This window comes from Nicrophorus vespilloides, unplaced genomic scaffold, assembly GCF_001412225.1.
Source record: "Nicrophorus vespilloides isolate i.1.1-1 unplaced genomic scaffold, Nicve_v1.0, whole genome shotgun sequence".
NCBI lineage: Eukaryota > Metazoa > Arthropoda > Insecta > Coleoptera > Silphidae > Nicrophorus > Nicrophorus vespilloides.
Genome location: NW_017099987.1, coordinates 363,716 through 389,151, shown reverse-complemented (window position 1 = coordinate 389,151; position 25,436 = coordinate 363,716). Strand labels below are relative to the sequence as shown.

The following is a 25,436-nucleotide window of genomic DNA, read 5'->3' as shown; positions in this document are numbered from 1 at the left end:
GTGTTTGTTAGCTTTTAAACTCTGCTGCAGCAGAAATCGATATGTTTACGTGTCTGAGTGGGGACCCTTTATTTTACTTTTTCGTTTTGTATTTTTCGCTCCCTTTCTGACCCCACGGAAAGTGCACACGTGGGTTGGGCACCAGAAAGGTTGGTCCGTTTATTATTGATGAGGCCAAAGGACTTGTCCCCCTCTTCCCTTGTACATACAGATAGTTAACTAGTTTTGTCTGCCCAGTCCACATTTCCATGCGCTAATCATCTTCCATTAACCGAATTGCACTACCATAGCCCCCCTTTTTCTAATGAACCTTGTTTGTGTTTCAGATAAAATCACTGCACTACCTGGAATATTATACCTCGAGACGAACAAGACTAGCTTGGCCAGAAGAAGAACAGAAAATTATGACCTCCGCATAAGGAATTTATACACTTCCTAGCTAAGATCGAAAGCAGAGCTATATAAATATATTTTTTGTGTTCACGTTATCGGGGACTCCCTTCGATCGTGAAACTGCACGCACCTACCTGTCTGTGATTACGTAGATTCTGTGAGAATTAGTCAGTAAGGAATTGGAAGAGTGAATTGGATTTGATAAAAGGGAATTGAATGCGATCAATTATTAATAGACGATGTGATTTTGGAGAAGTCCGAAGTGGAAAACATCCGACTACTATTTACTACATTTAGGAAAAAAAATACTAAGGAAGCATGGATACCTTCGGATCGTCTCAACCTAAAATCATTCGAGCTCCTAACTTGAAGCGAGGAAAACCGGACGACAGAATTTCCGATAGGGTGAGTATCTTAATTAATTAATATATCTTAATTGGTCCCATTCTTAATTGATTATATTATCATATTATACGTACGCATTCTCTGGCTTTCTAATAACAGGATTCATCTAGTTTTATAAATATACTCCAATCAGCAAATAACGTGAATGTATTAATAGTTGTCTCCAAATGCATTCTAGTTACACAATAAATTGAGCGCAGCCAGTCTTTTTTTCATTGCATGTGAAAGAAAAATAAACTGGAGGTACTTACGTAATTGCTAATTAATATGCTTTTTCTTACTGTTTAACTTGCTCGTAAAATAATACATAAATTGCATTTTCGTGTAGGTAAAATATTGGTTTGTTGTTTAAATCTGATATTTTACATTTAATTATCATTGTTTTTCAATCTATTTATTAATATTCAAATATTTTAACAATTGATGTTCATGTAATTATATAATCATTATCACAAAGTTGCGTTTAATAAAATAATACGATTATCAATAATATTGGATATTACTAGAAATATACTTTTGATAATTAATGCATAAATTGCATATTTATTATTGTCATAAAATTCGTGTTAAAATAGATTTGGAATGAATGTTCAAGAGTATTTACATAGTTATATTTGCATTTAGCTGCAATGCGAAAACGTGTTTAAAAAGAGAAAATTATACGACACGTGCAGAATGTTAAATGTATAGTCGGAAGTTAATACTGTCTGCATCTTCAATTATTCCGATTTTGTAATGAAGAAACAACATAAAGTGTACACAATTTCTCATCAGATGAAAGTTACTTTGTAAGCAACAATCGATTTCGGGCGTTTACAAGCAAAAATGCATTTCACGTTTGCGCTTATATCAAATTGAAGTCGTTTCCTTTAGTGCGCATAGTTGTAGCATCAATTTTATCAGCCTCGGGGAAACGAATAAAGGCTCCATGGAAATTCCCAGCGTGCATTATCTACAATATTTGTTTAGTAGGAAACAGGTACATTTAGTTTCTAATATGCAAATGCCTACATGCCTAAAGAAGATATCCTGTTACGCGCAATCAAATCTTGTGCTCGAGGAAAGCGCACGATGCGTATCTTTCCATGTTAACGAATTCATAGATTTGTTATAAATAATGTATATAAAACTGGAAATATTGACGATCCAAATGCTTCGAAGTGACAGTTTTCCATAATTCCATTATGTGGATGTTTGTTGGTCATTACGGAATTGCAGCGGAGACGATTACGTCGGAATATAATCGATAGGTTTGACGCGTCTCTCCGACTCTATCCCAATCCGCATTCAATGTTGGCTGGCTTTACGGATGCCGTCCACGTAGCATACAGTGAATGCGTTTCCTGCAATACCAAAAAGGCGCAGATACATGCTTCCGTCCACATCAACACATTATTCAGAAGTCAATGTCTCTCACTCTGCCACACAAATTCGAAGATTTTAATCCAAAATAACCTGAAGAGAGAGAAATGAAAGCTTTCGAACGAAGGAGGAGGCCTCTCAGATACGCGCACAACCTCTCTCTATAGATGGTATGAAATTCGCATAATTGCATCGACTGAGGAGGATGAAGTGGTGCTAGTTTTGCCTTATATATCGAAATGTCAATTTACAAACGGTTGACGTCAAGACACAATTGGAGGACGTCACAGGTAGAAGACTTATTAGGAAGGTGGTTTTACTATTTTCGTTTTCCTGAATGAATAACGAAGCCAGATAAAATGCATTCTCATCAACGGAATTGCATTAAATATAATATTTAATTTTAGACAATGATTATTAGTTTAATTAATACTACTTCTTTATTACACTTTTCTTACTTTCAAGTTTATTTCTTTAAAATAATCCAATACTATAATTATTAATGGCATGCAATCCCAATATAAGACCTTAATCAAGTGCACTTAATAATTAATTTTAATCCAGTTTTAGCTTCATTTGATTCGTTATTTAATTGTCCGAACTTAAAAAAATTTCGCGAGTGATATAAATCAATAAAATAATATACATTCTTTCGATGAATTATTATGCTTTTCTTACTATCAAGTTTTTTTTTAATAAAAATTAAAAATTTCGATATCTGATATTGCTTTTACAGAGCGCATGCGAATATCCTTATAGTAAATGAAAAAGTATGGTATATTGAGGATGAGAAGTTGCATTCACTGTACCTTCCGGAAAGTCGTTTCGAGTATTTTTGCTTTCCCGAAGGTTTCTGGACAAACAACAGCAAAAGCAGCAACAAAAAGCGCTTTTACATTCACCGTTGCTTTCACTTTCGGCTCAATATCTGCGAAGTTTTATGTTTTTTTTGTTGCTTTTGCATCTTGCAACAAAGAGACCGGCATTCGACTTGCACCGATAATGATGCATGGAATATGCAACGAAATGCATGCAAATTCGCATCAGGAAGAAAACGCGTCGTTTTCTAATAACCGGTTTCTGTCATATGCTTTATTATATTATCCACTTCTTTAATGATAACAACAAATAACAGTTGATTAGTCTGTAGAACATGTTAAATTTGTAATATTTTAATTACGTTGCTTCCTCTAAAGTAACACAATTAATATTTTTTTCCTGAGACCTATTCAAAATAAAGTGGTTCAATTATAAAATATCTCTACACGCACAAACTATACATTAACAATAATATATTACAATTTGTTTCTGAACAGTTGGCGCATGAAATCTCTGAAAAACTCGTTTCGATTTAACGTTGTGTTTTATTGGTTGTTTGAATGAATATTTGAGGTATTAATGAGTATTGTAAACTCGAAAAGTGTTTCTGTAATACGTGCTGCGTTGCTTGCATCGCAATGCAAAGCCAGTCACGGGTTTTGCAGCAATTTACATATGCAGATCTATTTATTAATTCGAATATATCACAATATCATGTCAGGTTTTAACATGAATAATGTCGATGATTATTGATTTTAAAAAAATCATTTTATTGTCGAATGGGTGAATGATGATCATTTACAATTGGATTCTCCCAATAATTAGATAAGACTACTATTATTGTTTCGCTAACTTTGCTCAATAGAAAATAGTAGAGATAACCTTTATCGTTTGACGAAATCAGGAACTAATTAATACCTGGTGATTAAAGCTCACGCCGTTTATTTTATTTACTATGTATATTTGTTTATGTACATTTGACGTACATGAAATTTACACAGAGCCTCAGCTCAAATCATTCATAAATTCTTGTCGTTTACTGTTAGACCGGGATTCGTTCGTATTCAATGCCGCTTATATGGAAATGATATAAATTCTTCTATGTAAGGCAACCATCCAATATAAATTATGAGCGAATATAATTGAAAGTAAACAAAAAAAATGGGTATGATATAGGTAAATTCCTGTTATGTTATCAAGGCTTTTCTATCTCATTTCATTTTATTGTTAATAACAAGTCGCTTTTGTTTCGTATAAATAAAAAGTAATTGCCATGGAGATTACAGTTTGTGTAACATCGCAAAGGCATAAGCGAGTATTTCTACATACAAAAGCACTATTTCCTTAGTTTTAATAACACAAAATGTTGCTTTGAGCTTCTTAAATTAATGTTATTTTCTTTGTAAATTTAAGATTACCAACTCTTCAACTTTAGCATGTTAAAAATAATTATTAATGAAAGATATATTAGCATGAGAAAAACTCGAATACAATCAGTAACAGATGGTGAAGATTTTTTTTTATTATTATTATTTATATACAATTTTTACAATATTTTTTATACATTTTTATTAGTATTTCCTTATGTGTATGCCCCTCAGCATGATTTTTGATAAACAAAAGAAAATAATTTGTCACGTATATTTCGCATTACGCTGCTTTTGTTTCGCGATTGCAAAAAAAACAAGTACGTCGTTGCGTCAAATAAATCAAAATATGCTCAGGTTCTAAATGCATGTAGTCATGATTTATGAATATTCCAACAATGTGCTTTAAGGTTTGTCAGCTTTGTATCTGCACTGACACCAATATTGTAATTCACTACAGTTAGATAACTTCTAATGAATATTGTATTTAGAAAAATGATATAATAAAAATTACAACGATTTTTGATAATATATATAATAAATTCATTCTCTAATTTTATAATACAGTGGAACCTCGCATAACGTGCATTTCGCTTAACGAGCAAAATAAATTGTAAGAAAAATCATGGAACGCATTATCGTATATTAGTTTATATGGGGAAAATTATTTTACGGTAATTTGGGAACGGATTATGCTCGTTAAGCGAGGTTCCATTGTATTTATAAATTTTATGTGTTAATAAATTAAATTAATTTTCAATGAAATAATAATATAAATAAATAAAAATTATTTAATTGGTATTCGATTCGAAAAAACAATGTATGAAAAATATTTTCTTTTATTAAAAAAGAAGAAAGCATGAAATAAAATGGATTTTGAGTTTTTTTTAATTATTTTATTAAAGAAGTTAAAAAATAATTGTTATTTTAAAGTTACTATAGAACTTATATAAAACTATAGAAAACTTATATAAAAGTCTATTAATTGGATTATTTGTATAAATTTATAAATGAATCTTTTTTTGTTCATTGAGTAAATTATATATTTATAGTTTTATTAATTAATGTTTGTGTTTATTTTTTAATGTATTTGTAATAATAATAACATTTATTGAAACAAATTACCAACAACAAACTCAACAAAATAACATAATAAGAAAAAACAAATTTATAAATAAAATTGGATTCAATTTTTGAAGAAAACTAATAATTACTTATAGAAGGAATCAGGTGTTTCTTTGTAATATATTTTGAATGATAGTAAAACTAATGAAATAAAACAGTTTATATAAATGCATTTCTTGTAACAATTGAAATCGCAATGAGATTCAGTAAATTCCGTATAGTTTTACCTGTATAGCGGTGTAAATAGGTGGAGGGGAGCTGAGCACGTACAGGTGTTTTCTATGTGTCCGAAACGAAATTTCCACATACACGGAGCCGACCGTTGTTCAGTTAGTTATTACGAGACCATCGAGACGACCGGATGGATTCCGATCGATCCATTGTACACGACAAGACCACTACATTCTAATTATCTCATACTATCCAATATTTCGAAAAAAATAAAAGGTGTCAACCATAAACACGTACCGTGGAGTAAATAAATAGCATGTGAATGTGACAGTGAACCGCACCAACTACAAAGCATACTCTTTAACTACTAAAAAAAATACAACGCAACAAAATAAAGCAAATCAACATGGAATATAATCGTATACCTGATAAGGTGTGTTCTTTCCTTATCGGCCTTTAATCTTCCGATGCGCGAAAACCGGGCTCCGGATTCAGTTGTGTTTAGTGCTTAGTACAAGACACTCTTGGACTCTTCATTTTACTTTTTTTCGTTTGTGTGTTTTTTTTGAGTGTGTATACGAACAACAGAATATAATGATCGTCGATCAGGTATTTATGCTAATACTAAACGCTTCTCTTCTAATCTTCCCCCGTAACTTTCATATTTCATTACACCCAAAAAACATACACCATACTTCCATTGTGTTCTCTTATGTAAATTAAATAATTTCGTGATGCAATTGCGGGGGCGTTCGTATATAACGTAATTGATTGATATACGAGATCGAGCACTTAGCGAACATAATCTGGCTTAATGTGATGGCAAAAAAATAACAGCACAAACAACTTTGAAATCCACTTTGTTTTTTTCGATTTACAGCTTCAATATTGTTCCTCTCACAAAAGGGGTACTTTAATTGTTGTTTATAAACATGAAACAAATATTTTTTTAGTTTAGAATGTTCTAATTATAGTGATTCGATCACGTTTCATTCTATTTGCAAAGTTAATTAAACTGTATTATCAGACAACGAAAACATGTAATTATTTTATAAGCAATAAAAACTCTTTAATTTAAAGCAATCACGTTACATTTTTTTTTATAAATAATGAAAAACTGGTTTAAAAACGTATTGTTTTTATGTAATAATAAAATGGAAATAAGTATTCAAAATTATTACACTTCAGAATTATGTCATTGCTACGGTTTATTTTTACATCAATGATTCAATTCGAGATTATCAATAATAAAAAAACGCGCTTACGAAACGCTCAAGAAAGTTTAGTTAAGTTTAATGAATCGAATTCAAATGAAATCCAATCGAATGTAATATTTAAAACGTGTTGTTTATTTGGACTTACATGTAAAAATATAAATTATTATAAATGCTCTTCATTAATATGGAAAATGATGATATTATGATGAAACGAATGTGAACAGGATATCGAGACGAAATCCGAACGTTTTTCGTGTCCAGATGGATTTCAAGGTTTCGAAATCTTCAATTATGTTTTGCATGCATATGAAACTCTAGTAATGCCGTGCCATACCTTGAAATTAATCTAGTCCAAGAATACCAAACGAAATGTAAACTTTTGCGAAACCGAATAGATATTACTTCGGTTATTTTTCGTTCGATATTCAATTACTTTTTGACAAGTACAAAATTAAATTTAAAAAAATAAATACATAAGAAAATTAGATAATCTCCTTTCGTTATTCGTCCTAATATATGACTATTAAATTACACAAAATATAGAAAACTATAGATATAAATATAATTATTATATGATTGACAGATATGTATGTATGATATAGGAAGTTAATAATTTGATTTGATTATTAATAAGTGCAAATTCGATTAATAAAGCTGCGATAGAAAATGATTGATGGAATTATTCCAGTAGGAAGATTCATTAATTTTAAATAGAAATTTGCTTGATAAATTGTATGAAAATGTTGGCAGAAAATCGTTGGTGGATGTCCAATTTCGCATGCAATCGCGCTGTAATATCGCACATATCTATTGAAATATTTTATGCATGCAGAAAAAAAACTGAAATATCCTAATACTGTTTTCTTTTGGATTTATGTCAATTCACTTATATTGTGTTATATATACTTAATAATAAAAATAATGTATATCTATAATTATACGAGTACTAAGAGAAGAGGGTTCATTGTGGAATTGGTACATTCTTATGGGAATGCGCAAAAGATATGAAACGGTCGAGTCAATTTCCAACAAATCACGAGAAACAAAGAAAATTTCTAATTGAATCCACACGACCTAATGGATTTTGAAAGTCCGCGCAATCATCGATTCCAGCACCGTCCAATAAGCCCGAAATTGGTTTTAAATTAGCATTTAATCTACGTGGCGTTAAAAACCCAATATCAGACAGAAAACCAACGAGAGAAAGAAATGTTAATAAAAAACAACAACTTAAACAGACATACCCATAAAATTTGTTCGAGGATTTTCACTTTTCTACGTGTTTATTGGAAACGTGCTAGAAACTTATTAAATTAATATAGAAAACAATATACTGCCTATGATTTACAGATCATGAAATGTTTATTAGCAAAAAGTAATTATTTGTTAAATTATCTTTTGGTATTTTAATTTAAATACTTCTTATACTGAATTCACGCTTTAAATGTTCAAACAATTATTCTGAAAGAGGAAAATGTGGAAGACGGAAAGTTATATTTCAAGTCTGTAACTTTCCTCAATATCGGAGGAATCTCGCTTTACAAAGTCAACATATCACGTATAATTGAGTTTGGGTGGAAACAGGAAGGTTACTCGCTTTCCCGGCGCTGAAATTCCTCGCTCAGAACATTAAATTTCCTTTCGAATCTATATATCTAACTACATTAGTTGTGGATGGAAGAGTTGATAATTTTCGAAATTAATTTATTCAAAGCAACGTACTTTTACTCTCGTTGATAACAGTTGAACGAGAAAGTTGTTTTTAACAACAAGATCGGATTTGTGGTTCATCGTACGCATGTGCAAAATTGATTTATTTGAGATCAATCGTGGAATAGAAATTTGCGTTCATTTTTCGACGATGTAGAATCAGATATTATAAAAAAAATATCTACTGAATACGTGTGAAGATCTTTAATTAGATTTGCATAGAAAGTAGTGCAGTAAAAAAAGAGAGAACACGCCAATCCGATGAAATAAAAGATATGGGTATAATTTTATCGACCATTTATTTGCATAAGCCGTTGTTATCCCAAATTAAAGAATTTATTGTTATATCAAAATACGTATATATTTTATAGTGGAACGAAAACAACATACATAATGAAATTGTTTATTGGAAATGAGAATGAAAGGAAGAAAGATAATCACGTAATTATATTTTTCATTTCGAATCCACCCGAGGCAAACTACTGTCCGAGACAAATTTCGAAATTTAAATTTCTTCTTTCACAATGAAAAACGATCATACGTTTCTGTATTTTTTTTGTATCATCTTCTTTGGAATCGAATTTCATGAAACTCTCGCAATGAGTGTTTCCATTTTCACGCGGTCCTCTTCTTCACTCTATTATTATAGTATTTATTATTGTTCCATTCTTTAACGAAGCATAACTAAAGGAAAATGAGATTCAAATAAATAGTTTGTATGTAAAATAAACTATATCTTCGGTTGCGGTTAAACTCGATACTCGTTTTTTTTAACACTTTTAATAACTTTGATCCACTTTCTTCTTTCAAACTATTTACTCGGTTAATTATAATTTTTTTTTCACATTTTTTTTTTCGCTACGATATTTTTTCTATAATCTAACAAAATTCATTTATAATTATGTATAAAATAGAGAAAACTTTTAGTTTTTGAATATCATAAACAATTGCTTATGAGTTTTTCTTAAAAATTCACTGTATAAATAAAGTTACATTCTATTTCAGTCATCCGTTCAAGTACTATCAGTAACAAATGTCGCTTAACTTGTTTAAGCACTGATTATCAGACACTTGTACTTGCAAAATCGATTTGCGTCATTTGAAAACACAAAGATTTGCTATTTCATTATATAAACAATTTAATCCAATATCTATATCCCTTTAATTCCTTGTAAAATATATTTTATTTGTTTTATAAACTTTATATTTATTTTTATTGTAAATATTTGTTATTTCCGATATTAATTGACTCACTTTCATTCAAAAACATTTCTCATTCAAAACAAATATTTGTTTTGCATCAAATCAATTTGCTTTCATTATTCCTACGATTAATTAAATCGGATTTCACAATTTAATATTGATAAACCTTTTCGCAGTTTTCTTATATATTTTTTGATCTCCATAACGTTTTTGTCAGCGTTTTCTTCTTTGTGGCTTACGAAAGAGGCACATAAATAGGATAATTAATCGTGGGCGGCGTTTCAAGCGTAACAGGATTAGACTATTGATTTTTTGAAAGAGACGCTGAAAAGAGTTTTCTTCTCTATTTTGTCACTTCCCTTCGCGGTAATAATTTTAAAGAGAAATAAATAGACGACCTGATTTTCATAATGCTCGTGGAAGCAGCGTACAACTAATAGGTTTCCAGGAAAATCGTTTCCTCCGCGAAAATTAATGCGCTTTTAAGATATCCCTTAAAGTCTCATTATGCTCTCTCAATTGCATGCAATTAATTACTTTCATTATATTGCAATTGGATGTTATGATGCGTAAATCTATTTTTTTTGTGAATTATCGTATAATTATGAGTAAATAATGAAAATAATAATTTTAAAAAAATACTTGAAAATAAGCAAAAATTATTTGAAACATTAATTACATTTATTTTGTAACTACATTTTAAAATGCACAAATCTATTTTTTGTGAATTATGTAAAACGATGCAAAGTAGAGAAAAAAATAAATTAATTGAATTTGAAATTTCTGAAGAAATCCTCTTAACCAATATTCAAAAAAACAATACAAAAACAAATGTAAAAAACATACTTTTAACAATCTTGCAACTGGATGTAATGATGTATAAATCTATTTTTGTGAATTATCACATCAGTAAATATGTAATGAGCCAAATGATTACAAAAGCAAATAGAATATAAACTTTTTGAGGAAAATCTAACAAATATAACTAATTTATTATAGCTGAGAAATTATAAAATATTAATTAGACTTTATAATGTACAAATCTAGTTTTATGTATATATATAAATAAATATAATTTTAACTCTTTGACAAGAAATTCATAATAGTATAACCAAAAAAGTGTGTTATTTAAATCCGAAGAATAAGAAAAACATTTATTCATCAGATAAATATCTTCAATAACATTGCATGTGTTGCATAATGCGACATTGTTTCTTGAATGAAATTCTTGGAAAGATGAGCGACAGTAAAAGCATCTAAAGAATATTAATGAAGTCTCATTGTGACAACACCCTGTATCATTCCTCCTTGGTTAAGACATTCTTTAATTGCATTCCGCGTATCTCAATATACCCGTATGCAAATAGGAAAGCGATTGCACTAAATGCGTTAATTAAACCGACCCACCGATAAATAGACACATGCAGGTAAGTGTCAGCTAATCGCTCCATCATAGTTTTACCATGACGATTGCGTAACTCTGCACGGGTTCGAGTTGCCTTTCGTACGCCCACCGTTCGGAATTCCAGCTGTTAAGATTCGTACCACATGGAAATCATTGCAAGTTATTAATGAAGAGATGAAGAGCGATCTATTGCAATGATTGCAGATGTGCTCTTCTTCTCCGCTCAATGTATTCAAAAACGCACGAGCAGACGGCTATGGATTAAAAGACAAGGTCGTTGCAAAATCGCTGTTAAAATTCATTGGGATTTATTGAGTTACACGTTTGTTGTGTGGACGGATGGAAGTGGACACTATTTATAGGAATGATCTTCGTCGGTGATCCATTCGTTTTGTAGATATTAGGGATTATACATACTTAGGATATGTAGGGTATGGGTTTGTATGTGGTTGGTGTTCACACGGGTATTCGGTTTTGCGTTTTCTAAGGTGCTTTCACTGTTGATGTTGTAGCCCCATGCACACACGAGCAGGACATGGTACACAGAACATTTATTTACACGCGCCAACAGAGTGAGAGAGATACATACTCTCTGGCCTCGATTGCATTACATTTCTCCCATGCCTTAAAAAAAAAACTTTAGAGAAGAGTTTGTAAACTAATGCACATACTCGGAATTCCATCTGGAAACAATCATTCATCAACGAAAACCCATCAATCCCGAAGCATCCCGAAAATATCCAAGAACCAAAACCTTTCTCATGCGTCAATTTCGAAACAATCACCCACGTACATTTTTCTTTTCATAAATTATTTTTTTCTTACGGCCTTGTAACCCATTCCTCCACCAACCTGCAAAATCAAATTTGGACACTTACGTAACGCAACTCTCGGCGCTATTCCATTGTTTATGTGCTCTCTAGATTATTATTGTTTTGTTCTTGCATTTCCAGTCGCCCTAGAGAAATATTTCTTTGTCTTTTTTTGTGGTCAGCAAAAATGATGCCAAGAAACTCTACCCCTTTGATCCTAGACAGGGATATCTTTTGCACCTATAAGGTAAAGTCCATCTCTGAATTGAATAACTCGCCTACTACGACTTACAACGATGCTATAACGAATTATCGTTAATATTAATACTAGGAAGTGATAAAATAACAACGACCGCATTAATTACTATTTAAAATTTACATTCTAAGGTAATCTTAATAACAATATGAGTAACATCGTTGACCCAAAACGAAAATAAAATATAATCTTCGAACGGAAATAATAAAATAACCCAATTCACAAATTATTACAACAATCGATTTTTTTTTCAGTTTCCATAATCTTTAGTCGTTAAGAAAGCAATTAACGCTAGTTCATTAAGTCGATTTAATTTTAATCAATTAAAGTAACATATGAAAGTCTTGTTAAATACATTACTTATGTGCAGATTTCTTAAATATGCAACCATCAATTTTCAACATATATGATTGATGCCTTTTAAATTCCGTATTTACATTTATATAAATGAACATTACTTCGAATTAATCGAAATTCATAAAGGCTAAATATTCATAAAGATAAATTTAGTTTGAGTATCTTAAAATATTTATAAATTAGCACAAAACTGTCTTATTTACATTCAAATTTTTACGTTAAAGATAAAACGCCAAAATTCGAACACAATTTTTTATCGGGCCTCTGGTAATTAATGCCAAAATTTATCATCGTTATCTGTAATCCATAGATCCGTGATGTAATTAAATTTAACGGTCGTGTGTTTCACCCAATTACGAATAATATATTTTCTTTGTCAGAAAACGGAATTTATTTACAAAAATCCGTTATTAAATTCGTGGAAATTTATTCTGTAAATTAATTAATTTATTATTAGCACGAAGGTGTCGCCAGACAATATTATTATAAATCTAACGGTTTCTTTTTCGATTTTTTTAAACAACCGATGGTCGTCACTCAAAGTGCGTTGATGTTAAACACTTGCGTTTTCAAGTGGCCAATGGAATAACGCTCTCGACTATCAAAGTTTCCTCACTTAAAGCAAGCTTCATTTATATGCAGCAGTAATAACTGAGCTAAAGTTGTTTATAATGCTGACATGTTAATTAGATTGTCCTTCCGAGGTCTGCGACTATCCCGTCCTTCTGATTGATAAGAAGAAGGAAATTTGAATACTGGTAATTGCGTTTAATTAGAGATTATTCGTACGCGCAATTATGCAATTTCGTTTTAATAATGGGAATTCGCAAATTGAGAACCGAGTCTCCTACGATTTAATGAGTTGAGGAAAAACTGGAATCCGCGCCTCGAGGGAAACCGCAGCTCGTCCTTTTTTTGCTCAGGATGTGTTCTCTTCTCTGTATGTGAACGCTCGTGAAAGCGGTGTGAAAATACTCATTGCAAATAAACACATATTAAAGAAATGCAATTTACGGAGAAGAAGCACTTTCTGTTTGTGTCTTATTATATCTAATTATATGTTTGATTTCAGATAAAACTCGAGCGGGTCTTGGGCGTCACAGTCAACAATAATGCAGCTTTAGCCTCAGATCCAAATTCAGAGACCGTCGCGTATCCTGCAGGGTGAGTTGTAATTTTGGAAAAAGACTCGTCCTCTCGTCAGCACCGGTAATGCATTACGGAATTGTCAATTTGCCTGTGCACTTTGCGAGGCGCGCTTCTCCTCATTTCATCACCGCTTCTCGCATTTTGCTAAAAGAGATGAAGGGTAGTTTATTAAGCCGCTAATTGAAAAAAAAGTGTAATTTCTTGGAAAACGTACCTTCACCGCTTCACAATGTTTCCTTCGATACGGATCAATGAAGCCGTCGACGACGTTCTCTTACATAAAACATTCTCTTTTCATGCTGCACATTCTCGTTTTGTTCCCTTCTATCCAGTGCAATAAGCTAATCACAATTTGCTGATTACAAATACTTTTCAAAGACCTTTACTACAAATCATTACATTTCCCTTTTAAACTATATTATTTATTGAATTTAAAAGTAATGTATTGTTGAATACACTACACTGGTCTTCATTTTCATAGAATCATGTGTGATACTCCTACGGTATGATAATTGAACTATATGCTAAAACGACCGACTTTATGCATAATTTCATATGAAAGTGAACATGCTAGATTTTTCGTAGCTGCAGGAACAACAATCGGACATAATTATCTATTCGAAATCTCTCGACGTGTATTCTTGCATAAATAATTCCATTCAAACCTAAACGCTCAACGATTTTCTATGTATACATATTCAGCAACCTGCAAAATATCAGATTTAACATGAAAACTATAATTCATAGCCGTATCGTGCCGTGCGGTGACATATATATATTTTAATCACGTAATTAAATAGCAAATATATATATAAATATTGAAATAATTTAATTTTAATAATTCATCAAGTTTATTCTAAATTGTTTAATCGTGAGTAATTTTAAACTATACCGACAATATTTATATAAACAATATTTCACAACTTTTAAAATGTGTCCAATTTTGTCTCGTGACGACGCATTTTTTTTAAATAGAAAAATATAAAAACTATCTCGACATTCAAAAGAAATGATCCAACATTTTTGTTTAGGCGTCTCTGACTCATTAGATTCCATCCGCAAAATGTTACATATTATTATTATTATGTTAGTCATTGATCAGATCTCGATGAACTAGAAACCTTTTACCGTCGGAGCAGATGGAGGAAGTGTATCGGAAACGCGGTGATAATTTCCATTGCGTAGCAAGACTTCTCGTTGAAACATTTGCATAACTGATTTGCCGCACTTTAAAGGACGTAATTAGCTACTATTTGTTGATGCGCTTTGCTCTTTTGCGACACAATATATTAGTGTGTGCATGCAAAACCCATCGTCGCAGATTCTTTTTTTAGAACCGGTTGAAAACACTATTGCATAACTGAAGCTGTGCATCTCTAGGTCACTTCCATGATTTCTAATTGTGTCATAGTTAAGAAAAGATCACCATTTGTTCAGTGTTTATTGCATAATTAAAAAAATGAAATGTGAATAATTTGATTTAATTTTCTTGTTGTTTTTACAGATGCACAGTGGTCTTGTTCAATACCACTACTGGTCAGCAAAGTCACATCATAAATACCAGCAAGAAGACTGTTACTTCTTTGGCTTTTTCATCATGTGGACGATATCTAGTTACAGGTGAGGTTTATAAATGTTTTGCTATATATCTTTGCAAGTAATAAAATTTATTTTGAATATTTAAGGGGAATGTGGGCATCAGCCAGCTGTGAGGATTTGGGATCTTCAATCGGATCCTCAGCCTGCACAGACAGGGTTGGCCCCACAGGTCCAGCAGGTGGCGGAGTTCGTGGGGCATAAATATGGGATCAGTTGTGTTGCCTTTTCGCCTACCAACAAATTCGTGGTCAGCATCGGAACCCAACACGATATGATCGTCAACGTGTGGGACTGGAAGAGCAACATCAAAGTGGCCAGTAACAAGATCAGCACAAAGGTGAAGTCCATTGCTTTCGCCGACAACGGCAGCTACTTCGTTACCGTAGGAAATAGGCACGTTAAATTTTGGTTCTTGGAATATGGAAAAAATAAGGTAAATGATGACCACAATCTCTTAGAATTGTAAGTTTCTAAAGGATAAACCTTGATTGCAGTATAACAAAGAGGCGGTGCCGCTCATGGGAAGATCTGCAATCTTGGGCGAGCAACGAAACAATTACTTCTGTGACGTCGCTTGTGGAAAATCCCAGTGCGGGGACAGCACATACGCAATCACCAGATCAGGTCTTCTATGCGAGTTCAACAATCGACGTCTGCTGGACAAATGGGTCGAGTTGAGGGTAAATATTTATAAATTGTTGTCTTAAAAACTTATTTAAAATTTGTGCGGTTCTCTTTGTGTGCAGACGACGAGCGCCAATTGCATTTCAGTCGGTAACCAATTCATCTTCGTCGGTTGCGCGGACGGCATAGTGAGATGCTTCGATCCGACCACCCTCAATTTCATCACAACACTACCCAGGACCCATTACCTAGGTGTCGATGTCTCTCTAGGTCTCAACATTACGTAAGTGTTGAGATATTCATTTTTCAAACATTACTAATATAATATCTTTAGGCACATGTCATCACCTCCACAAGAGGCCAAATATCCAGACACAACTGCCATAACGTACGATGAGTCTAGTAAAAAATTAACGTGTATCTACAATGACCACTCAATATACGTATGGGATGTCCACAATATAAGAAGAGTAAATAATTATATAAATTATTAACTTAATGATATTGAATTCTATCGTTGATTATTTGCAGGTCGGAAAATCACATTCTTTTCTTTACCATTCCGCGTGTATCTGGGGTGTGGAAATGGCTCCTCCGCAAAGTCCGTTACCATCTGGGACCTTCCTCACCTGCAGCTCAGACGATACCATTCGCGTTTGGACATTAGATAAGCTCAATGATAAAACTGCCAAGGGCATGTACAGAAGAAACATTTACAGCAATGTATGTCTAAAACCTGAATTATTTATGACACCAAAAGTTATTAATTATTTATTTATTAGGAATTGCTCAAAGTGGTGTACGTGGATAAAGAACTTGCGTACCTTAAAGACTTAGATGCGTCCTCGAGTAACGTATCAAACGAAAAGCAGGATTCCTCTTACGATGCTCGCAATGGCGTGAGATCGATCCGTTTGAGTAGCGATGGAAAGCAGCTCGCTTCTGGAGATAGATCTGGTATAACGAATTCAACAGCGGGAATAAAGAGAATCGTAAATTGCAACTTGCGTTAATGTTTCAGGTAACATCCGCATCCACGAAACTGTGTCCATGACTCAGCAATTGAACATCGAAGCTCACGATGCCGAAGTACTGTGCTTGGAGTTCAGCAATCCTTCCGAATCGACCGGAGGTCATCGTCTGATGGCGAGCGCCAGTCGGGATCGTCTGATACACGTCTTCGACGTGAATCGCGATTACAACTTCCTGCAGACCCTAGATGATCACAGCTCGTCCATCACGGCCGTCCGCTTCCTCACATCGCAGCACGGCAATCTCCAAATGGTCTCCTGCGGAGCTGATAAAAGTTTAATATTCAGATCGTTGGGTGGTGTAAGTCTTCATGTCATGCATTTTTATTGACCTTAGTAATCTTGTATATTTCGTCTAGACACCGAACGGTACACCGCAGTTCCAAAGAGGCCACAACGCCACGGGAAAGACAACCCTTTACGATATGGAAGTGGATGCTGGCCAAAAGCACGTATTAACTGCTTGCCAGGATAGGAATGTTAGAATTTACAGTGTCGGAACTGGAAAGCACACCAAAAGCTTTAAAGGAAGCACAGGAGACGATGGAACTCTTATAAAAGTAAATATCTAATATATCTTCGAATCACAGCGCTAATGAATTTATGTTTTCAGGTGGTTTTAGATAAATCCGGCATTTATTTAGCCACTTCTTGCACAGATAAATCTCTATCAGTGTACGACTATTACACAGGGGAATGCATGGCTACAATGTGCGGACACTCCGAATTGGTTACAGGCTTGAGATTCACCAACGATTGCAGACGTTTGATATCAGCTAGTGGCGATGGGTGCGTGTATATGGAATTTCAATTTGTCACCTACATTACTAATTAATTAATTGTCATTTTATAGATGCATATTTGTTTGGAGAGTCCCTCATGATATGGTGATAACGATGCATGCAAGGCTGAGTCAACAGGCGATGCGTCAAGGCAAAACTTTGGATCATGAAATCTTCAGCGACAACAGTAACGTCGATTTCTATGAACCGAACAATTCCGGCGTCGACAATGATTATAGGTAAGGAACAACCAAAAACTAAAATCGTTCTTTTTTAATTTAATTGCTTTCCTTGCAGATTTAGTATTGGTCAATTGCCTCTTTGGGCTAAGAAACATATCTCAGTAGACAGTAGTCCTCCAGTTTCTCTGAACAAAGGTGGAGTAGCTGCGCCCAAAGGCCGATGGGCGCAAAGGGCTGAGCGCAACGTAGGAGTTAAGTCAATATATACGGATTCTGTGATACCTTTTCCCTCTTTACAAGGCTCTGAGGACTCGAAGGATAGCTCTTTGGATGGAGAGATGTACACAAGGCGTGAACTCAGTACTACCAAACAGGTTAGTAGTTTCTCTCAATATCGCTTCCAGCAATTAACATTAACAAAACGCTTGCAATTTTTATTTTCCAGGATAACGATTTTATTCCATGCGAAGAAAGCTATAACGAAATTACTAATCCTAATAGAGAGGTGGGTGTTTTTTAGCTTTATAAAATCTATAAAATTACAATTCATTAATTCTTTGTTCATTATTAATTAGATATCTACAAGCAACATCAATTTGAGTCGAGGAGACGGCCGGAGGCTTACCGAAGACTCATTCGTTGATCCTGAGTTGGAATCGATTGCTCATGACGGCGATATAGATTCCGATCAAGAATACAGACATCAACCTATGTATTACCCAACACAGGCAGATTCGGCAAGGTAATTCATGTGTAAAGTTGTTTCAATCAACATATTCAATTCAACATTCTTAGTGGTAGCGAATTTACCGTGACGAACATGGATACCGAAGAGTTGCGCAGGTCGCACAGAAGATCTAAACGTGGTTCACTTCCACCTGCCATCAATATCCAACCAGTCTCGATTTCCACGGGAAGCCAAGATTCAGATGACGACGATGATGAAGCGTCGACTCCAAGCGGAGAAAACACCGATAGAAATCCTATGTCTATTTTATCGGTTAGTTCCGAATCTCTTGATCAACTGGTGAATAGGGAGAAATATCTTCAGTCGACATTTGAAAGTTTGAGTGGAGCAGAAATGGAGTCGCACGGATGTAAGTTAAATTAAAATAGTTTTCTTTTACATTGTATTTTACAATGCAAACGATTCCAGTGAACAAGTCTTCGATATCCTCCAAATACCATACGAGGACCAGCAACACGCCGAAAATCCGGAACATAGCTGTGGTCAACGCCATGAAGCAGACGAAGAACGATTCGGACACGCTAAAGAAGCGCGAGGAGCTGCACAAGAGGATCGCAGAAACCAAGAAGAAACTCCAAAGCGTGAGTATTTACTATTAATTAATAATTTTAATCAGGCTAATCCAAGCTGACGATGTTCCATGTAGATTGGTCATTCGAGCCCGTTGAAATATAGCCAGTCGATAGCGGACCTTTCGCATATACCGGAAAAGGAAAACCGGTGGAACCGGAAAACAGGTAACAACCAAACAGTAGGCGCGTCGGAATGCCCATGCTCTAACAATCAACTTAACAAAAACGATTTTAACTCATCACATACTACTACTAACATTAACAACCGGCTTTTTGAAGACAACAGTTGTTCGGTCCGGGCCAGCGCTTCTGTGCCTATGGACTTGCAGCTTTGCGGCTGTTACATGCGTGAGATTACTAAGAACACAAGTGATATCACGAACTTTTCATTCTTGCGCCCGTCCAAACTCAGCGACATCCTGAGTCAAAGCCCTGAGAAAGGAGTCCAAGATCTAGCTGCCCTCATACAGCCTAGAAAATTGCGCTTGGATAAGACCCTTAACAAGTACAAGCATAAGAGTCTTCCAGTGTCGCCTGTTTCGGAAGAATGTCGTTTAGCAGACTTTGCTGTAGCCGCGCAGCAAGATCAAAAGAGCCGCAAATCGTTCAGCTACTTCGTTGATTTCGATGAAGATCCAACTACAGATCCCAACGCTGGTTTCAAGAAAATTTGCGATGACATCGAGAAGTTCTCGCGCGATTTTAGCAAGAACTATGATGCCATAGATGGCATCTTTGGTACTGCGGAGAAAGACTGTTTTATTAACGCCGGCCAGGGCTTCGTAAAGTCCAGATCGGAATACGGATTGAGCACCAGACAGCAGGAGGGTTACGTTAATGAAGCATTCAACGATAGTTTAAACTACGATAAACATGTAGCTGATTATGATAATGTTCAATTTTACGATCCGCAAGAGGAAGAGGATGGTAACTTTAGCTCAGATTCTTTAGAAGATTGCAGTTTTAAGTCATCTAGAAACGTTAAAAACAAAAACATGATAGCACCTAGAAGATGCGTTAGTAATAACGAGTTGTATAAACTACAAGCTCAAGAAGAAACAGATTACTCAAAGTATTTCAAACATGATTGCGAGATACCCAAAAGCGAGAGCTTCTACCTAAACCAAAGCAATAGAAACTCGCAAGAAAGTCTGCTGTCCTCTGAGGATAATTTATTGGATGAAGATGGTTTTAGGCGCACCAGAAGCTATTGCAACAGTTTAGAAAGTGTACTCTCAAACGAGTCCGATTGTAAATCTGCTCCTTTGGAGGCTCTATTCACTTCTCATCGTTACTATTCTCAATCATTGCCCAAAAGCCGATCAGATTTATCCGATATTAAATCTAAAAAGGTATACAAAACGATGCAGACTCAAACCGACATACAATTGGAGACACCCGACGAGAAAATCTCGAAGAAGTCCAACATAAGTGCCGAATTTCAGCGTAAACTGATGAAATTCGAGAGCTGCATAGCTCAAAATGAACTAAAGTGTAATTTGAATGCGAACACCAAACATAACAAGGGCGTCGCGTTCTTTGTGAAGACTGAAGATAGAATAAAAGACAACGTGATGTACATCCCGAGCATGGCTAGCAAGAACCAGCAATACAAAAGTAAATTTTGCAACGTGCTCAATAATAAGCCCGAAGTGAATCTGGACATATTCCAGAGCAGGGCTAGCAATAACAACAAGAACGGCAACCAGAGTTTCACTTTAACTAAGCACAATTTTGACAAGAGCAACAATAAGAATAAGGAAACCGCAAGCTTGGACAGACATTTGCTTAGTAAAGGTCTCCTGGATAGTGAGAAGGTTTGTCATAAGCCGCCGAAGGCAGTAAGGAGGCACAGCTCCAAAACGAGAAAAAAACGAACAAGTTACGAATACGTTAAAAAGGAGGATTTTAAAGAATCCAAGAAGATGAACAATAGAAATATCGATGAGAATTCACCGCCTAACGAGAGGAGTATAGAATTTAAATACAAGGAGAAGAATGTGGAAAACGATTTGGACAACGCTAATATCTTTACCGAGCTCTACGACAGTTTGGATAAGAATGTAAAGATCGAACCCGACTCGCTAGAATATGGCGTAAACATGAAGAAGAAAATTGAACCCGTGGAGATTGAACCCAAAAAACTTTGGCATGCAGAAGTTTTGAAAACGCAAATTGCCGTGAACAACATCAAGATCTTGAACGATATCCAACGGAAAGTTCAGATGATAAATGGATTGGTGGACGTGTTTAAACAGAACTTGGGCGTGGGCAAGGTGAGAGCACTTTCGGGGATGTACGAAAACTTGAACAACAGGCAGTGGGAAAGACCAAAAGGCATACCTAGGAAACTGAGCTTGCACAACGTGGTTGGCGAGTGCAAGCTTAGCGTATTTTCGAAAAGCGCCAAGAACGTGGAAAACAACCAGAAAGTAGCAGAAGGTTTGTCCCAGTAGTCGAAAGTCCAAAAGTTTATTTTGATTGACATAGCCGCACTGCACAGCGTTTTTTGTTTGTTGTATTATTTTGTTTTTCCAGATACACGGAGTTGTTTTTGTTAAGTTGTGTCTGAGGATAGTTCAAGCATGGCAAGACTATTTCTTTGCGCATTTATCATTTTCTACATGCAAGGTGTTTTCATTTCTATTTCAGGTTTTAATTTTGATATAATCTACGTATCGAGCGAAAGAAACATCTTGCAAAATGTACACCCCTTTATTTTGTTGATATTCAATATTTATTATTTTAGACATCATTTTTATTTATACATTTTTGTTAGAGCATGGTTCTTTGTATTTAGTGATTGTGCATGGCTTTTTTAGTTTACCTACGTTATGTTTTTCCTATTTTTTATGCATGTTGTTGCAGTGCGTATAGATGATGATAGTCCAGAAAATTCGTTGCGCAGGGCATGCAGCCTAAGCGATCTCACTGTTCAAGGCCCGATCGTGCCCAAGCGCAAAGTGGATCAAGGTAAACTGAAATATTTCGGTTTTGGGCTTCCGCTTACAATTTACTTATTTTTTTAATGGGGAATTAATTTATTAATGTTAAGTGTGCTTCACGCTAGATTTTGCAAAGCTTTTCAGAGCCGAATTAAACAGCTCATCGACTAACGGCATTTCGAATTCAGTTTCAGGCAAGTCTCTTCCAAAGAATCCCCAGGTGTCACGGATTAACCGCTACAGTAAGAGTTCGGGCGCCGGAGCTCCGATGATGAGGAGCAGTTCTTTGGTTGGATTGAACCATTCGGATTCTGATGATAACGAGAAGAAATCGCAGAGTAGATTAATGCGTCCGACGATCAGCTCTCAGAACAAGATCGCCGGGAATAATGGTAAAAATGCAGCCATGAGGAAGAGGCATTCGCATTCAGTCAGTAAGTAGTTGATTTTAAGAAAGTAAAACAACAGAAAAATTTATTTGATATCATCTTACGATGTTTAGTGAATTTATCATCGGTGGGCCACGAAGATAGTTCTTCAGAAGAAATGGAGAAGGTAATCACTAAGCCAATAGTGCCGCCTAGGAATAGAATACACTCGAGTGATGGTAACCCATCAGCAGCAGCTAGGAAACTTTCAAACAGCATAAAGGATAACGTTAAACGTAAGAACTAAATAATACGAAAAACAATAAAATAAACATCCGATTTACTTGCATTCGTTTAGCAATGAGGAATTACGATAGGCCCAAAGCTGATATGGACGACACACTTACCAGCAGCAACTGCGATGATTCCTTCAATGTATCAACAGCAGAACGTAAGAAAATTCTCAATGGTAGCAAATTAATATATATTAACGTAATTTGTTTTTTATACAGTTTCAACACAATTATGCGATGAAGTCGCATTGCAACTAACAAAAGCAGCCAACAACGTGGTGGAACTATATCGTCGCCTGACCGATCCCACCGAGCGCATTCCAAAGGAAGGCTCCCTTCAGAAGGCGGACATCCTGAAGAACCTCGAACTTACTATAGCTTCCACGCAGAAGGTGCTGCAGGACATCACCTTGGAAAAATTTCGTCAAAGCAGCAGCCACATAGATGTGAACCAGACAGATGCCGTGAAGAAACTCAATGATCTGATTTCTAAAGGATTCACCAACGATCAGAATGACGTGGTGAACCTAATGCAGCAATATTCGGATATCATATTGGACATGATGCAGCAGAAGATCCAGGACTCGCATTCGTGAATTTTATAAATTGTATGTTATTTTTTACTGTTCCCTTTTTCTTTTGTAATGTTTTATTTATATTCGTTTTTAACTTATTTATCTGACACCAAATAATAAAGCTTTTCCCTATCCAAACAAAAAAATATTAAAAAAGTATATATATACATATATTTAAATATATTACATTTAAACTATATCAGATTCATGTAATCACGTACCGTTTATATCAGCATGGCAAAAAAAAAAGAAAATCATTTTAAAAACTTATAACGTCTAGAAACGTTTATTAATAAACTGAAAAAGTACAGTTGGATTGAAGAAAATTAAACTGAAGAATTAGTGTAGAATGGAATGGAGGAGGTGCCAATTGCCAACTGTTATTATTTCATTATAATTAATATTGTTATCATTCCATTCAATGAAGGGGATACATTTAAAGAAAAAAATACTAATTAATTGATAATGAAAAAAAAAGAAATATGGCTGTAACTTGATATAATTAATGTATAATAAATGTTTGTATTTTACTTTGTTTGTATTTATCATCGGAAAACAAACAAAAAAATAACTATAGAATAATGTATGTAATTTGTATTGATTGTATATTTTGTGAAACTTCGTAATAATATAGCAAATAAAGAAATAAATTCTATTCACTATAATTGTTATATCCTTCGAATTGTATTGTATTAATTATGAGAATATGTTTTACTCTAGATAATTTGCAAAAGTCTTATTTCATCAATCTATATAATATATCTTATTTTATTTTAACATATCAATTTAAACCAATGAATCATACAAAGAGTATAATATTTCGTTATAAAGTGGTTATCATTAGTAGTCTTATAGAAATTCGATTACTGCTCTAAATAATGAAAAATGTTTAAATTATTCTACATTATATGCTGTAGCTTTTATTTATTAAAAATAATTATTTTAAATAATATATATTTTATCTTAAACCATTTCCTTAATTGTTATACACTTTTCTAATATTAAAATACAACGTGGACAAATAAAAGGATTTTGTTAAATGAAGTAGGCATTATTCGGATAGTCCTGTACATGGAGTTGCCTAAATTACTTTAAGAAAAAACAACTCAGTATATAGAAAAATGTATTACAAAGCAAAAAAAATTAAGTGCTATAACAATTAAAAAAAAGAGCAATTATTTACATTCTCCTACTAACTACCATCACGAAGTCTTGAACACAAACCCTTTCTTAGCTAAATCTTCTTTCGCCTCTATAATTTGCTGTAAAATAAGAATGTCATTAAAAGACCAAATAAAATTTATAAATGTATAAAACCTTTTGCACTTCAGCAGCTGCTTCAACACAGTTATTAAAAGTGAACACTCGGTACAATACAACTGCTACTGCATATAGCTAAAAATAAATTACATATGATGAGTTTTTATTACATATAATATGTACATTTATATTACCCCAAAGAGTGCAATTAATATAAAAGGCAAGTAGAGTATAAATTCCTTGTACTGATCCAAGATCTCAAACTTATAGCGGTTGGTGAAACAACTGATCCATACTGAGATTAACACACTCAACACTGACAACCATTCCATTAATTTAGTCATGTTTGATGTCACTGTAAGCCACTAGAGATGAACAAGTTAAATAACAATAATTATATTAATTTAAAAAAAAAATCAGGAATGATAAATTCGCGTTATGGAATGGTGTAAAGTGTACAAATTTATCAATTTGTTCAAACTGAAGTTGTAGCCAGTTGCAGCCAGTTGTAGCAAAAGAAATGGCTGTATTTTATGCAGTATGAAGTTATTTACGATTGCGGTACAAAATGTAATATCTCTTGCAAAATGATCATCGTTGCTTTTATTCAATCTAATGTTTTTAAATATTAACAATAAAATATTATATATTTGAATATTTATTTAAAAATATTATTTAAGATTTTTATTAAAATGGTGAAAGTTAA

The 25,436-nt window shown here is 33.9% G+C and overlaps 2 protein-coding genes across 6 annotated transcripts; one reads left to right on the top strand and one right to left on the bottom strand.

Moving 5' to 3' along the window:
* Window positions 1-326: 326 nt before the first annotated feature.
* On the top strand, window positions 327-23,962 carry LOC108566564 (mitogen-activated protein kinase-binding protein 1). 5 transcript variants are annotated; one of them, XM_017926524.1, is made up of 25 exons: window positions 5,764-6,251; window positions 12,131-12,236; window positions 13,675-13,766; window positions 15,256-15,371; window positions 15,437-15,783; window positions 15,845-16,030; window positions 16,097-16,257; window positions 16,309-16,444; window positions 16,506-16,697; window positions 16,757-16,931; window positions 16,996-17,306; window positions 17,365-17,565; window positions 17,619-17,794; window positions 17,859-18,026; window positions 18,085-18,343; window positions 18,415-18,474; window positions 18,545-18,711; window positions 18,765-19,066; window positions 19,126-19,298; window positions 19,364-19,454; window positions 22,158-22,262; window positions 22,423-22,668; window positions 22,737-22,898; window positions 22,961-23,053; window positions 23,115-23,962. In XM_017926524.1, the coding sequence occupies exons 2-25, from the start codon at window positions 12,177-12,179 to the stop codon at window positions 23,489-23,491; spliced, it is 4,356 nt and encodes a 1,451-aa protein (XP_017782013.1). In that variant the 5' UTR covers window positions 5,764-6,251; window positions 12,131-12,176; the 3' UTR covers window positions 23,492-23,962. The 5 variants fall into 5 exon arrangements, with proteins under 5 accessions (XP_017782012.1, XP_017782014.1, XP_017782016.1 ...); XM_017926523.1 differs by lacking the exons at window positions 5,764-6,251; window positions 12,131-12,236 and adding an exon at window positions 327-798; XM_017926526.1 differs by lacking the exon at window positions 12,131-12,236.
* Window positions 23,963-24,580: 618 nt separating this feature from the next.
* Window positions 24,581-25,226, bottom strand: LOC108566548 (dolichol-phosphate mannosyltransferase subunit 3). The gene is made up of 3 exons (XM_017926486.1): window positions 24,925-25,226; window positions 24,788-24,865; window positions 24,581-24,732 (listed from the first exon to the last, which is right to left on the bottom strand). Exons 1-3 carry the CDS (start codon window positions 25,072-25,074, stop codon window positions 24,673-24,675), a joined length of 288 nt encoding a protein of 95 aa, XP_017781975.1. The 5' UTR covers window positions 25,075-25,226; the 3' UTR covers window positions 24,581-24,672.
* Between the last annotated feature and the right edge of the window lie 210 nt (window positions 25,227-25,436).